The sequence below is a fragment of the Gracilinanus agilis genome, chromosome 1 (genome assembly GCF_016433145.1).
Source record: "Gracilinanus agilis isolate LMUSP501 chromosome 1, AgileGrace, whole genome shotgun sequence".
NCBI classification, from domain to species: domain Eukaryota; kingdom Metazoa; phylum Chordata; class Mammalia; order Didelphimorphia; family Didelphidae; genus Gracilinanus; species Gracilinanus agilis.
Window position 1 is genome coordinate 784,669,663 of NC_058130.1, and position 14,806 is coordinate 784,684,468.

General features: G+C 39.4%; 1 protein-coding gene across 1 annotated transcript in view; it reads right to left on the reverse strand.

Moving 5' to 3' along the window:
- The window catches only part of LOC123245883 (immunoglobulin lambda-1 light chain-like), a 1,010,762-nt gene that overhangs the window by 101,539 nt on the left and 894,417 nt on the right, over positions 1–14,806 (reverse strand). Inside the window, 1 exon segment of the mRNA XM_044674873.1 lies at positions 878–917. Coding sequence (XP_044530808.1) covers positions 878–917 — 40 coding nt within the window.

Genomic DNA, 14,806 nt, shown 5'->3' on the forward strand with positions numbered 1-14,806 from the left:
CACACAATCACAGACAGAGCTAGAAAGGACCTCTAAGATTTTTGCGTTGGCCCACTGTATTTTACAGATGAGGTAACAAAGACCTGGAGAGCTTCTTTAACTTGCCCAGATTCTCTTAACTAATGAGTACTAAAGAATCATTCCAACCCCAGTTGCTGTAAGTCTAAGTTTAGAGCAGCCCACACTGTCTCCTTCATGTCATAGTTTGGGATGCCCCAAGCCTGGCTTTGGCTCCCTGCCCCATTCCATTGCCCTCCATTCCCTCAAGAGTGTAAGACCTGAGATCCCCAAGAGCTGCTCTTTAGGGTCTCCATGTTTTGGCTTTCCCTGCCTTACCTCCCCAGACAGTCCTCAGTTGGGGTTTCCCTCCCAGGCAGTCTAGTAGGCAAGGCCCCTGAACCTATCCCTTGTGATGCCCTCTTGTTCTTCATTGCAACCTTGGAGACTCAACCAGAATGTTTACTCTGTCTGTCCCAGCAAGCCAGAGACTTTGGGGACCAAAGTTTGGCTTGCCTCATTATCCCCATGCCGAGTGAGCCCTGGGTCTCCTGAAGTCTTCCTAATGTAAGGGGACTAACATGAAAGAAGGGAAAGAATACAACCCTTCTGATTCCTTTACTGGGAAACCTGGTTTTGCTCTGCCTTGTCCAATAATCTTCTACTTTGTCCCCAAGCTGGGGACAATGTTTTTTTCAGAGGGTGTCCCAGAGACTGAGTGCCTTACTGCAGGTTCATAGTCCATATTCCCCTCCAAGTTGGTCTGCCACTTCTAGCCTCCTGGCCCCAGGGAGACCCTCCGGTAAGTGGGTGACTCTCAGACAGAAAGGCAAGAACCTGAACAAGGCAAGGAGGGACAGGGAGCGCAAAGGCTACTTACCCAGGATGGTCAGTTTGGTCCCTTCACCGAAGACATACCACTGTGACTGAGAGTTGGACCAAAACCCTGGTGGCCGGTAGGTATGTTTTGGCTCCCTAGGGCCTTGCTGGTTGGGAAATCTGTCGGGCATGACAGGAGGACATGGCTGAGAGTCAGTGGTGACAGGGTGCAGGTGTGTTCCCAAGGGACAGCTCCTCATATGCTCTCCTGCCTTCAATGCTGGACTCGCCCAGGATTTTTTTCAAGGTCAGTAGTGATACAAAAGAAAGAAGCTCTTTCTTTTGAAGCATTTTCTCCCTTCTCTCAACCAGCACCTTTGTCCCAGATGATGTTTTCCTCACCCAGATTATCCTCTCTCTGATTCTTCTGTTTAACCATGGTGCATTGGTTTCTCCAAACCCACAACAAGGGCCTAAAACCTTCCCAGGCCTGTTCAGCTCCCTTCTCTGAGAGCTGGCAGCATGCTCTGTTTCAAAGTTCTGGCCCTGAGCTATTTGCTAATCCTTTCTGGTGAAGATAACACAAAGAGCCTCCCAGCCAACTGTCACGGAGCCTATGCATTTTGGAGTCCCCAGTTCCATTCTTGACATTTGCCCAGCTGCTCTAATAGTCTAAGAGTCACTGGAATCTTGAAATCTCAGTCAGGGGTGACAGGCACCACAAAGACTATCCAGTCCTGCCCATGTCCCAGCCCCAATGACATCCCCAATAAGTGGCCCTCCAGTCTCTGCTTGGAGACCCCCAGTTAGGGAAGCTCCATCCCTCCCATTTTGCCTTGGTCTAGGTAAAAGCTGGAATCTTCTCTTTGCAGTCTCGTCCCCATTGCTCCTGGTTTTGGAGTCTCTTGGGCAGAGCAAAACAAGTCTCTTCTGAGAAGCAGCCCTTCCTTCTGACCTCAGATCCACAGACACACAGATTCTCTGAGCTGGGAGGGGCTTCAGGGACATCTGGTCTCATGTGACAACTTTCCTAGAGTGTTCCTAGTTATGTGATTCACCTGCTCAAAAGTCCCCAGAGTTTCCCCATTGCCTATTGAATAATTTCATTATTCGGTGAAATATCATTGAGCACAGATATCACACATCCCATACTATGTATCTTATGCCAATGCTATATTCTCCTAAATTTAGAGTTAGACTGATTCTGATCCTGGCATTCAGGGCTCTACATTCTGACTCTCATCCCTTTCTAGCCTTAATTTGCTCTGCTTCCCTTCATAGCCTTGTCATTCAAGCCCATATAGATCTCTCCCTTTCATCATAGTTACTTGTAGACATACCTTTAGCCTCTATTGGATTTTAAACTCCTGGAGAGCAGGGCTTGTGCCTTAACTGTCTTCTTGTCCTCTCATTTCTGATTCTTGGTGTCAGACAGTCAGTAAGCCTTTATGAGGCACCTCTCATGTCCCCAGCTCTGGTGTTAAGCATTTGATAATTGTTACCTTATTTGATCCTCACAACAACCTTGGCTTTTTATTATCCCCATTTTAAAGATGTAACCACAGAGGCACACAGAGATTTAAAAAATGACTTGTCCAGGGTCAAACACTATGTATTTGAGGCTGAGTTTCCTTTTAAATTTCTCCACAGTCCAAAAAAGCAAGTGTCCCTACTCCTCTGGTGCAAGTGTGTGACCACTTGTGAGCTCATCACTCAGACCCTTCCCTGGACATCCCAAGACACCTATAATTGATAAATAGCTTCTGAGTAGATAGACTTAGAGACCTCAACTCTTCCCTTATTACTTCATCATGGGAGGGGCATGTTGTTGCTTAAGACAGGTAAGATGGCAGCCCATTCTGAAACATGACCCAAATCATTCTATTTTAAATGTGCTCAACATGGCTGCTTAGCCACACTTAGGCACTCTTAATCAGGGTTCATCTTGGCTGGTCATTCCTGCCCTTAATCCTTTTTTTTTTTTTTTTAACATTTATTAATATTCATTTTTAACATGGTTACATGATTCATGCTCCTCCTTTCCCCTTCAACCCCCCCCCCGCACACCCCCTACCCATGCGCATTTCCACTAGTTTTGTCATGTGTCCTTGATCAAGACCAATTTCCAAATTGTTGGTAGTTGCATTGGTGTGGTAGTTTCCAGTCCACATCCCCAATCATGTCCACCCCAACCCATGCGTTCAAGCAGTTGAACTGCCCTTAATCCTTTTATCCTTAATTAAGACAAAAGATCCCAACCCATTTTAGTAGTGTAAAGGAGAAACTAAAAGTAGCCTCACTTTAGAAAAAGGGGGAAAATTATTTCACAAAAACATCACAATTCAATATTAATTTTCCACAGTATGATTACCAATTGTGAATGACTTAGATATTAGCCATACAGTCATCCAAGATAATTCTCAAGGACTTATGATGAAAAGTGTTTTTCAACTCCAGAGAAAGAACTTCTGGAGACTGAATGAAGAGAGAAAAAAACTTAAAAAAACACTTTTGTTTTTATTTCTTCCTTTAAAAAAATGTGTTTTCTTTTACAACATGACTAAAGTGGAAATTTTGCATGACTGCACATGTAAATGGTATGTAAAATTGCTTTCCCTCTCAATGAATGGTGGAAGAGAGTTTTGGAGAGAGAGAATTTCAAATTCACAATTAAAGAAATGTTGAAGTTGTTTTTACACATAATTGAAAATAAAAAAGTATTTTATAAAAATCAATATATAAGAACTCTTGCCCAATTGATAAATGGTCTAAAGATATTAATAGACAGCACTCAAAGGAAGAAACCCAGACTATCAAAAGCAATATGAACAAATGCTTCAGATCACCACTCATTCAAGAAATGTAAATTTAAGCAATTCTGAGATATCACTTCATACCTATCAAGGTAACAAAGATGACAAAGAAGAAAATGGTAAATGTTGCTGGGGCTTGGGAAAATTGGTGTACTCTTGGTGGTCACATGGATGGATATAATAGTTTTGGAAAATAATTGGTGTTCTTTACAAAAAATATTAATGTTGTATTCCTTTTGACCCAGCTATTTCTCTGCTAGGCTTATCTCCAAATGATATCAAAGAAAGAGGAAAAGGTCCTCTATATACAAAAATATTGATAACAATTCCTTTTTGTGGTAGCTCAAAGAACTGGAAATTAAGGAGATTTCAGCTAACTAACCAAACATATCTTATGGCTCTTAAGGAAACAGATCATCTCTACCTGTCAGGAAGTGACATCCTAATTATGGCAGAAGCTCCCACTGGGGGGACCATGGAAGTATCTAGGCTTTGTGCCTCAGGGAAGACATCTCAAGGACATGTAAAGCACAGGGATGAAGAAGTAGCAGCTAGTACCTTATAATGTTCTAGTCTTTCTAGCACCTAGGACAGGGCTTGGCACATAGTGGACACATTCCAACTGTTAGTAATATATTGATTTTGAAGAGAAAACAATGACTAGAACAGCTTAGGAATGATTTGATTAAACTCTGAATGTGACTGTAACCAGAATGAGTGAGGCTATCTGAGGGCAAAGAATGAGCAGTGGAAGGCAAGTAGGAAGGGTCTCCTTGCCCAACTGAGAGAAGCCCAGGTTTAGGAAGGAAGGCAAGGAAGGATTCTATTTATATCTGGGTTCCTATACACTCTATAAGTGATTCCCAAAGTGGGCACTATCACCCTCTGGTGGGTGCTGCAGTGATGCAGGAGAGAGGTGATGGCCACAGGTGCATTTATCTTTCCTATTAATTGCTATTAAAATTTAAAAAATTAATTTCCAGGGGGCTAAGTAATATTTTTTTCTGGAAGGGGGGCAGCGGTAGGCCAAAAAAGTTTGGGAACCACTGCGAGCATCTCCCACCCTGACAATGGCAATGAGGTTGGTGACCATTGGTCCCTCCTCATCCCTGACCTGAGAACAACCATCATCACTCTCAGGTCCAAGAACAATCTTAGGGTCCTCTATACACTTAACCCACTTGAGCTCTCACTGCCCTACAGACAAAAATTCTTTTAGTTTTTCTGCATCACTCTTCCTTTCACAATCCAGAAAATATTTTTTTTTTCTATTTCTTCCCATGGTTCTCAAGCCCTCACCACTGTCTTCATTCCCTTAGTAGGGGATCTTTTTCTTGTTCAGTCATTCCAATCATGTCTCACTTTTTGTGTCCCCATTTAAAATTTTCTTGGGAAAGATCCTAAAGTGTTTTGTCAGTTCTTTCTCCAGATCATTTTATAGATGAGGATTTGAAGCAAACAGGGTTAAGCCACTTGCCAGGGATTACACAGTAAGTGTCTGAGTCTGGATTTGAACTCAAGAGGATGAATTCTACTGACTAGACCCAGCACTCTAACCACTTCATCACCTAGCTGTCCACAGGTTAATTTACCCTCTACTTTACATAGAACATTGAGGTCATCCAGCATCTTGTCCACAGCTCTCTTCCTCCTCCTCTTTATAGCTCTCCATCTATTTTCTCATGAGGGACTGGCCAATAGGGCTCTAGTCCTTGGAAGATATCCAGTCTCCCTTACCTGATTTTTCTGCCTTTGAGAGGATGGGCTCTAGATGCTGGTCCAGGGGTTCAGCAGCCTGTCTTCTGCCCCTCCCAGGAGGTCTCTGAGCTCCAGAGGGAGCTGTTGGCTTGAGGTTGTTGACTCAGCTTGGCTGACAATGAGTTAAAGGACTCTCATCCCTGAGGTCTCTGATTCAGGCTATTTTTTCTGTGTGGCCACCAGACAGGTGCTTCCTTCCTAGGCCGCTGGGACAGACTATGAGTTGTTAAGCCTCAAACCTCATGTAGTCTTGGGAACATTCAAACCTGGGCATGAGGAGGGGATTGGGACACAAAGAGAGGGGAGGGGAAGTGATCTCTTTGCAAGTCCCACCCCCTGGATCCCAGAGAGGATATAAAACAAATTTGGGACTTCCAGCTTCAGCAGTGGGGACTTCAGGTGTTAGAGCTCTTGGGGTGTCTCCACCATGACTTGGGTTCCTCTCCTTCTCCCTTTCCTGACTGTTGTCACAGGTAGGGTGCCTAGTGCTATTTCCTGACTCAGACCCTCCAGGACCCTGAGGTTGAGCTCACCCTGAGAGATATTGCAGTGGAGGATCTCTCACTTCCTCCCCGTTCTAAGCTGTGGAGTACCAGGACAAGTCTTTTCTCCTTTCCTTCCAGGTTCTCTGGCCTCCTATGTGCTGACCCAGGTTCCCTCCATGTCTGTGACTCTGGGGCAGACAGCCACCATCACCTGTGCAGGGGATCAGCTGGATAAGAGGTATGCTCATTGGTACCAGCAGAAATGGGGCCAGACTCCTGTGCTGGTCATTTACAGTGACAAGGAACGACCAGAGGGGGTCTCTGACCGATTCTCAGGCTCCAGCAGCAACAAGGTGGCCACATTAACCATCTCTGGGAGCCAGGCTGAGGATGAGGCTGATTACTACTGTCTGTCATCTGATGATAATACCAAGGCTCACAATGATTGAAAGAGATGAGGAAGTGAGACAAAAACCTTTGTCCTCTCCCTTCCCCTGAGCCTTCAGCCTCTCTGTTTCATTTTCTTTTTGTTCCCAGTTAGGACCTACAGGTTGCTGCATACTCTTAGCTCTACACTTTCTCCTTTAAAGATAACTCCCTCACTGCTCAAACACAGACCTTTCCATCCAAGGCCATGATGCACCAACTCCCTTGGGCTATAGGGGATCTGGTCTTAGATCTGGCCCTGGACTCTGTGTAAATGGAATTATCCTCCTTTGTTTATTTTAACTTAATCAAGAACTTGGAGTACCCGTCTTTTCAGGCTGAATTAATCTTTTACTAGAAAAGGAAGTTCACACCTCAAAGACTTGAATTGGATCCCACAAGCATTCCCCTCCCCCTGCCCATGGCAATGCTAAACTATGATTGGTTCCTGATATGTGATAGAGCAGTCAACAGTAAAAGGAAGTAGAAACCAGAGACAGGAAGTGATATGGAAAAAGGGTTATAAAAGGCAAGACCAGAGAGCTGAACAGGGACTTCTGCATTGGAGGGATTCTGCTGCGTTGGTATCTCTGCATTGGATTTCATTCTGTGTTGGTGGCTCTGAGCTGTTTGTCTTCAGTGACTCCCTAGGGTTGAGGACACCCTGGACAGAGAAACTGGCCTTTAGGCTCTTCTGTCTTTGGTGTGATGCTCTCTTCAGTGATGCTCAGTCTTTGTGGCATCAGTCTCCCTTGGGGTTGGTGAAATGCTTGGCTGGAGACACTCTTGTGGGGTGGCGAGATTCACATTTGGATTCACACTTGTGGTCTGGAGGCACTCAGATCTCCACTTGGGTTATTTAGCTAGGCAATATTCTCTACCTATTTCCTACATTTCCCTCTCTTTACTATCTCTACTTTTGCTGTAATAAAGCTACTAAAGCTACTAAAATACTCATAGTTTAATTTTTAATTATTATAAATTGTGACCAAAACTTTTCATAATTCTTAATTTGACCCAAACCCATTTTAATTCTTATAACTGGAGAGAGTGGAATAGAGAAAGAGAGAGTTTGTAAAGAGATAGGTTTTGCAAAGAAAAACTGGGCAAATGCACAGAACTTTATGGACCCCCCATTCTGGAATAGGAGGATTGCTTAAACGGACACACACAGAAGCAGTTAGGATCTTGTTTTCCTATTCAGACAGGAGAGCAGAGACAGGAGAGCAATTTTCTGTTGGCTCTTATTCTATGCCTGAAGGAGGTGAATTGCCTTTCCTGATACCTGGAGATCCTATGTTCTAGCTATTAGATTCCTGAGATCTTGTCCATTCCTATCTCCAGTTGCCATCTCCCAGAGTCTTGTAAGCTCCTGGTTCCTGAGAGATTTCCTGACTGAATGTGTGTGTGAGAGCCAGAATCCAGATAAAACCCTGTCTTTGAAGAGGAAGCTTGTAGCCATCTTGGCCTTTATCTAAGAGGCTGAGCTCATTGAGAGTTCAAACCCTCTATCTACTCTGATGAACTTTTATTGTGTCTACAGTTCATTTTGAGTATTTCAGTAGCTTAGGGTAGATTATATAGAGTGGGAATTTTAGGTAGAGAGGGCAGATTTAAGCAGCTTAAAGACCTGAAGATGGTTCTGTGAAGAATCTGTACAAGTTGGGTGGAGAATCTAGATATAAGATTTAGGGACTCCTTCTCTGGTCTTCCATCATTTCTTTTAATTGACTATAAATAAACCTATTTTACTGTTTTTAAAAGAAGAGTCAGATTGCATTTTGATCTAAGAGGTGACTCTTGGCCTGCTCAGGTCTGGAGAGTGGGTTTCCTCTGAGTATAAACCAACAACAAATATACTACCTCTACTAGTTCTCTTACTCAATTGACCATATATAGGATATAAAAGCCTTACAACAAAATGTAGGAAAGCAGAAATATTGAATGTATTATTTTTGGATCATAATGCTATAAAAATTAGATTGAGAAAGGCTGGGGAAAAACAGACTAAAATTATTTGTAAACTAAACAACTTTATCTTGAAAAATAAGTTGGCAAAAGAACAAATCATAGAACCAAATATTTCACTAAAGAAAATAACAAGACAACATATAAAAAAACTTTGGAGTGCTTCTAGAGCAGTACTTAAGGGAAAATCTATATCTCTAAATATTTGTATCAATTAAATAGAGAAAGAACAGATCAATAATTTGGGCATGCAATTAAAGAATCTAGAAAAAGAATAAGTTAAAAATCTCCAACTAAATATGAAATAAGAAATCCTGAAAAATGAAAGAGATGAATAAAATTGAAATAGAAAACCATTGAACTAATAACTGAGAGAAATAGCAGGTTTTATTCCCCCCCCAAACAGATGAACTATTAATTAATTTGACCAAAAAAGAAAGAAAACCAAATTATCAGTATAAAAATGAAAAAGGTAAATTCATAATGAATAAAGTGGAAATTAAAGTAATTATTAGGAGTTATTTTTCTCAATTACATGTCAATAAGAATACTTACAAAAATGTAGATTGCTGAGATTAACAGAAGAGGACATAGAATGCTTAAACAACTACATTTCAGAAAAAGAAATTGAATGAGCTTTCAAAGAATTCCTTAAAAAAGAAGCTGCTGGGCTGCATGGATTCAGAAGTGAATTTTTCCAAATATTGAAAGAACAATTAATTCCTGATTTTCTAGGGGGAGGCTTTTTAACTTGTCCCCACTACAGATAATGTTTGCTAATGGTTTCAAATATAAAATTCTACTTATTATAAGTAGCAGTCCATTTATGCCTATACTTTTAAAAACATTTATTAATATTCATTTTTAAAATTTAAACATTTATTAATATTCATTTTTAACATGGTTACATGATTCATGCTCCTACTTTCCCCTTCACCCCCAGCATTCCCCCCACCCATGGCAGACACACATTTCCACTGGTTTTGTCATGTGTCCTTGATCAAGACCTATTTCCAAATTGTTGATAGTTGCATTGGTGTGGTAGTTTCGAGTCTACATCCCCAATCATGTCCACCCCGACCCATGTGTTCAAGGAGTTGTTTTTCTTATATGTTTCCTCTCCTGCAGTCCCTCCTCTGAATGTGGGTAGTAGTCTTTACCATAAATCCCTCAGAGCTGTCTTGTGTCATTGCATTGCTGCTGGTATAGAAGTCCATTGTATTCGATTTTACCACAGTATATCAGTCTCTGTGTACAATGTTCTTCTGGCTCTGCTCCTTTCACTCTGCATCAGTTCCTGGAGGTCTTTCCAGTTCACATGGAATTCCTCCAGTTTATTATTCCTTTGAGTACAATAGTATTCCATCACCAGCATATACCACAATTTGTTCAGCCATTTCCCAATTGAAGGGCATCCCCTCATTTTCCAGTTCTTTGCCACCACAAAAAGCGCAGCTATAAATATTTTTGTACAAGTCTGTTTATTTATGATCTCTTTGGGGTACAAACCCAACAATGGTACGGCTGGATCAAAGGGCAGGCATTCTTTTATAGCCCTTTGAGCATAGTTCCAAATTGCCAACCAGAATGGTTGGATCAGTTCACAACTCCACCAGCAATGCATCAATGTCCCAATTTTGCCACATCCCCTCCAGCATTCATTACTCTCCCCTTCTTTCATTTTAGCTAATCTGCTAGGTGTGAGGTGATACCTCAGAGTTGTTTTGATTTGCATTTCTCTAATTATTAGAGATTTAGAACACTTTCTCATGTGCTTATTGATACTTTTGATTTCTTTACCTGAAAATTGCCTATTCATGTCTCTTGCCCATTTATCAATTGGGGAATGGCTTGATTTTTTTATACAATTGATTTAACTCCTTGTATATTTGAGTGATTAGACCCCTGTCAGAGTTTTTTGTTATAAAGATTTTTTCCCAATTTGTTGTTTCCCTTCTGATCTTGCCTACATTGTTTTGGTTTGTACAAAAGCTTTTTAGCTTAATATAATCAAAACCATTTAACTTACATTTTGTAATTTTCTCTAACTCTTGCTTGGTTTTAAAATCTTTCCTTTCCCAGAGATCTGACAAGTGTACTATTCTGTGTTCACTTAACTTATTTATAGTTTCCCTCTTTATATTCAAGTCATTCAACCATTCTGAGTTTATCTTGGTGTAGGGTGTGAGATGTTGATCGAGACCTAATCTCTCCCATATTGTTTTCCAAATTTCCCAACAGTTTTTGTCAAATAGTGAATTTTTGTCCCAAAAGTTGCACTCTTTGGGTTTATCATACACTGCCTTGTTGATGTCACTTAATCCAAATCTATTCCACTGATCCTCCCTTCTGTCTCTTAGTCAGTACCGTACCATTTTGATGACCGCTGCTTTATAGTACAATTTAATATCTGGTACTGGTAGATCCCCTACCTTCACATTTTTTTTCATTATTTCCCTTGATATTCTTCATCTTTTGTTATTCCAGATGAACTTTGTTATATTTTTTCCCAATTCAGTAAAAAAGTTTTTTGGTAGTTTGATAGGTATGGTGCTAAATAGGTAAATTAATTTGGGTAGAATGGTCATTTTTATGATGTTAGCTTGTCCTACCCATGAGCAATCATTATTTTTCTAATTGTTTAGATCTAGTTTTAATTGTTTGGAAAGTGTTTTGTAGTTGTTTTCATATAATTGCTGTGTTTGTTTTGGTAGATAGATTCCCAAGTATTTTATATTGTCTAGGGTGATTTTAAATGGTGTTACTCTTTCTATCTCTTGCTGCTCTAATGTGTTGGAAATATATAGAAATGCTGATGATTTATGTTCATTTATTTTGTATCCTGCAACTTTGCTAAAGTTGTTGATTATTTCTACCAGCTTCTTAGTTGATTCTCTAGGATTTTTTAAGTATACCATCATATCATCTGCAAAGAGTGCTAGCTTAGTCTCCTCATTGCCTATTTTGATACCTTAAATTTCTTTTTCTTCTCTAATTGCTACTGCTAGTGTTTCTAGTACTATTTGAATAATAGAGGTAATAATGGGCATCCTTGTTTCACTCCTGATCTTATTGGGAAGGCTTCTAATTTATCCCCATTGCATATGATGCTTGTTGATGGTTTTAGGTATATACTGTGTTAATTGAAATTTGGGAAATGCCATTTAAAAGTATATATATATATATTTTCTATGGACACGTGGGAACTATCAAACTACATTTACCGTGGTCCAACAGCTTTCCTGTTTTGGATTACGTATTCAAGGTGAGGGACAGCTTTAAGTAGGGGGAAGTGACTTTGAACTGGCTTCTTTGGCTAGCAGGCGCGAGAAGAGATGGGAGGTAACAATAATGGCTGAGGTGGCAGTTTTGAATCCTTACGAGCGCATGGTCTAATGATTTTATCCCTATCAGCATGGCTTTAATTAAAATACTAATTTCTATATTTATATCAGTCTTTATTATTTTTAATTGTAACAACTGTTTATTATTTTTAGGAAAGGTCCTTCTGTTCCTATACTTTTCAGTGTTTTAATAGGAATGGATGCTGTATTTTATCAAAGGCTTTTTCAGCATCTATTGAGATAATCATGTGATTTTTGTTTGCTAGACTGTTGATATAGTCAATTATGTGGATGGTTTTGCTAATGTTGAATCATCCTTGCATTCCTGGTATAAATCCCACCTGATCATGGTGGATGATCTTCTTAATTACTTGCTGCAGTCTCTTTGCTAGTATTCTATTTAAGATTTTTGCCTCTATGTTCATTAGGGAGATTGGTCTATAGTTTTCTTTCTCTGTTTTTGATCTACCTGGCTTTGGAATCAGTACCATATTTGTGTCATAAAAGGAATTGGGTAGGACTCCTTCTTTGCTTATTATATCAAATAATTTGTATAGTATTGGGATTAGTTGCTCTTTGAATGTCTGATAGAATTCACTTGTGAATCCATCAGGTCCTGGTGATTTTTTCTTAGGGAGTTCTTTGATAGCTTGTTCAATTTCTCTTTCTGATATGGGATTATTTAGGTATTCTATTTCTTCTGCTGTTAAACTAGGCAATTTATATTTTTGTAAATATTCATCCATATCTCCTAAATTGTTACATTTGTTGCCATATAATTGGGCAAAACAGTTTTTAATGATTGCCTTAATTTCCCCTTCATTAGAGGTGAGGTCTCCCTTTTCATCTTTGATACTGTCAATTTGGTTTTCTTCTTTCCTTTTTTTTATTAGATTGACCAGTACTTTGTCTATTTTATCTGTTTTTTCAAAATACCAGCTTCTGGTCTTATTTATTAATTCAATAGTTCTTTTACTTTCAATTTTATTAATTTCTCCCTTGCTTTTTAGTATTTCCAATTTAGTTTTCATCTGGGGATTTTTAATTTGCTCGCTTTCTAGTTTTTTGAGTTGCATGCCCAATTCATTAATCTCTGCCCTCCTTAATTTGTTAATATATGCACTCAAGGATATAAATTTCCCCCTGAGTACTGCCTTGGCTGCATCCCACAGAGTTTGGTAGGATGTCTCATCATTGTCATTCTCTTCAATGAAATTGTTGATTGTTTCTATGATTTATTCTTTGACTAATTGGTTTTGGAGAATCATATTATTTAATTTCCAATTAATTTTTGATTTGACTGTCCAGGTGCCCTTGCTAATTATTATCTTTATTGCTTTTTGATCTGAGAAGGTTACATTTATTATTTCTGCTCTTTTGCATTTGTTTGTAATATTTCTATGGCCCATTACATGGTCAATCTTTGTGAATGTACCATGTGCAACTGAAAAGAAGGTGTATTCTTTTTTGTCCCTATTTATTTTTCTCCACATATCAATTAAATCTAATTTTTCTAGGACTTCATTCACCTCTCTTACCTCTTTCTTATTTATTTTTTGGTTTGATTTATCTAGATCTGAAAGAGGAATATTTAGATCTCCCACTAGTATGGTTTTACTATCTATTTCCTTCTTGAGCTCTGCCAGTTTCTCCTTTATGAATTTGGATGCTATACCACTTGGTGCATACATATTGAGCAGTGTTATTTCCTCATTGTTTATACTGCCTTTAATCAGGATGTAATGACCTTCCCTGTCTTTTTTTAATCATATCTATTTTTACTTTGGCTTTGTCAGTGATCATAATATCCACTCCTGCCTTCTTTTTCTCATTTGATGCCCAAAAGATTTTGCTCAAGCCCTTAACCTTAAACTTGTGTATGTCTACCCGCCTCATATGTGTTTCTTGTAGACAACATATGGTAGGATTTTGGTTTCTAATCCACTCTGCTATTTGCTTCTGTTTTATGAGCAAGTTCATCCCATTCACATTCAGAGTTATAATTATCAGTTGTGCATTCACTGACATTTTTGTATCCTTCCCTAGTCCCACCCCTTCTTCTTAAACTATTTTCTTTTAAACCAGTGGTTTGCTTTGAGCCAGTGTCCCTTGTCCCTTCTTTTGATTAACTTCCCTTTCTACCCCCTCCCTTGTTATTCACCTCTTTTTATTTTTAAAGGCCTAATGAATTCCTTCCTCCTTCTTCTCCCCTCCCTTTTTTGACCTCCCCACTCCCCTGCTCCCCTTGGTTTATCCCTTCTGACTTTCTCAGTAGGGTTAGATAGAGTTTTTTATCCCAATGGATAATGTACCTACTCTTCCCTCTCTGGTTTGATTACATTGAGAGTAAGGTTTAAATATTACCTCTTAATGCTCTCTTCCTCTCCTTCTTATAATAGTATTTGTCCCCTCCCCTTCCCATGCCCTCTTTGTGTGTAATAGAATACCCTATTTCTCTTATTCACTCAGTTTTCTCTTGGTGTCCCCTACTATTCACCCCCGTCTTTCCCACCCCCCATGTCATCTTAGACCATTTAGTATTCCACCCTCTCCCTATGAATTATTCTTCTGATTGCTATAATAGTGAATACTATAATAGTGAATAGAGTTCACTACAGAGAATTATACATAGCATTTCTCCACATAAGAATACAGATAATTAGATCTTATTGAAGCCCTTAAAAAAGCTAATTTAAAAAATTATTAGTTTTCTTTCTTTCTCCTCTGTTTCTTATTTACCTTTACATGTTTCTCTTGATTTTTGTTGTTGGATATCAAACTTTCCATTTAGTCCTGGTCTCTTCTGTGCAAATACTTGGAAATCTTCAATTTTGTTGAATGCCCATAACTTCCCTTGGAAGTATATAGTTAGTTTTAATATGTAGTTGATCTGTGGTTTTAGGCCGAGTTCTCTTGCCTTTCTGAATATCATATTCCAAGCCTTGCGGTCTTTTAGTGTGGAGGCTTCCAGATCCTCTGTGATCCTAATTGGTGCTCCTTGATATTTGAATTGTCTCTTTCTGGCTTCTTGTAATATTTTTTCTTTTACTTGGAAGCTCTTCAATTTGGCTATTATATTCCTGTGTGTTGTCTGTTCTGGGTCTAGTGTAGAGGGTAATCTATGGATCCTTTCAATGTCTATATTGCCCTCTTGTTGTAGAACTTCAGGGCAATTTTGCTGAATAATTTCTTTTAG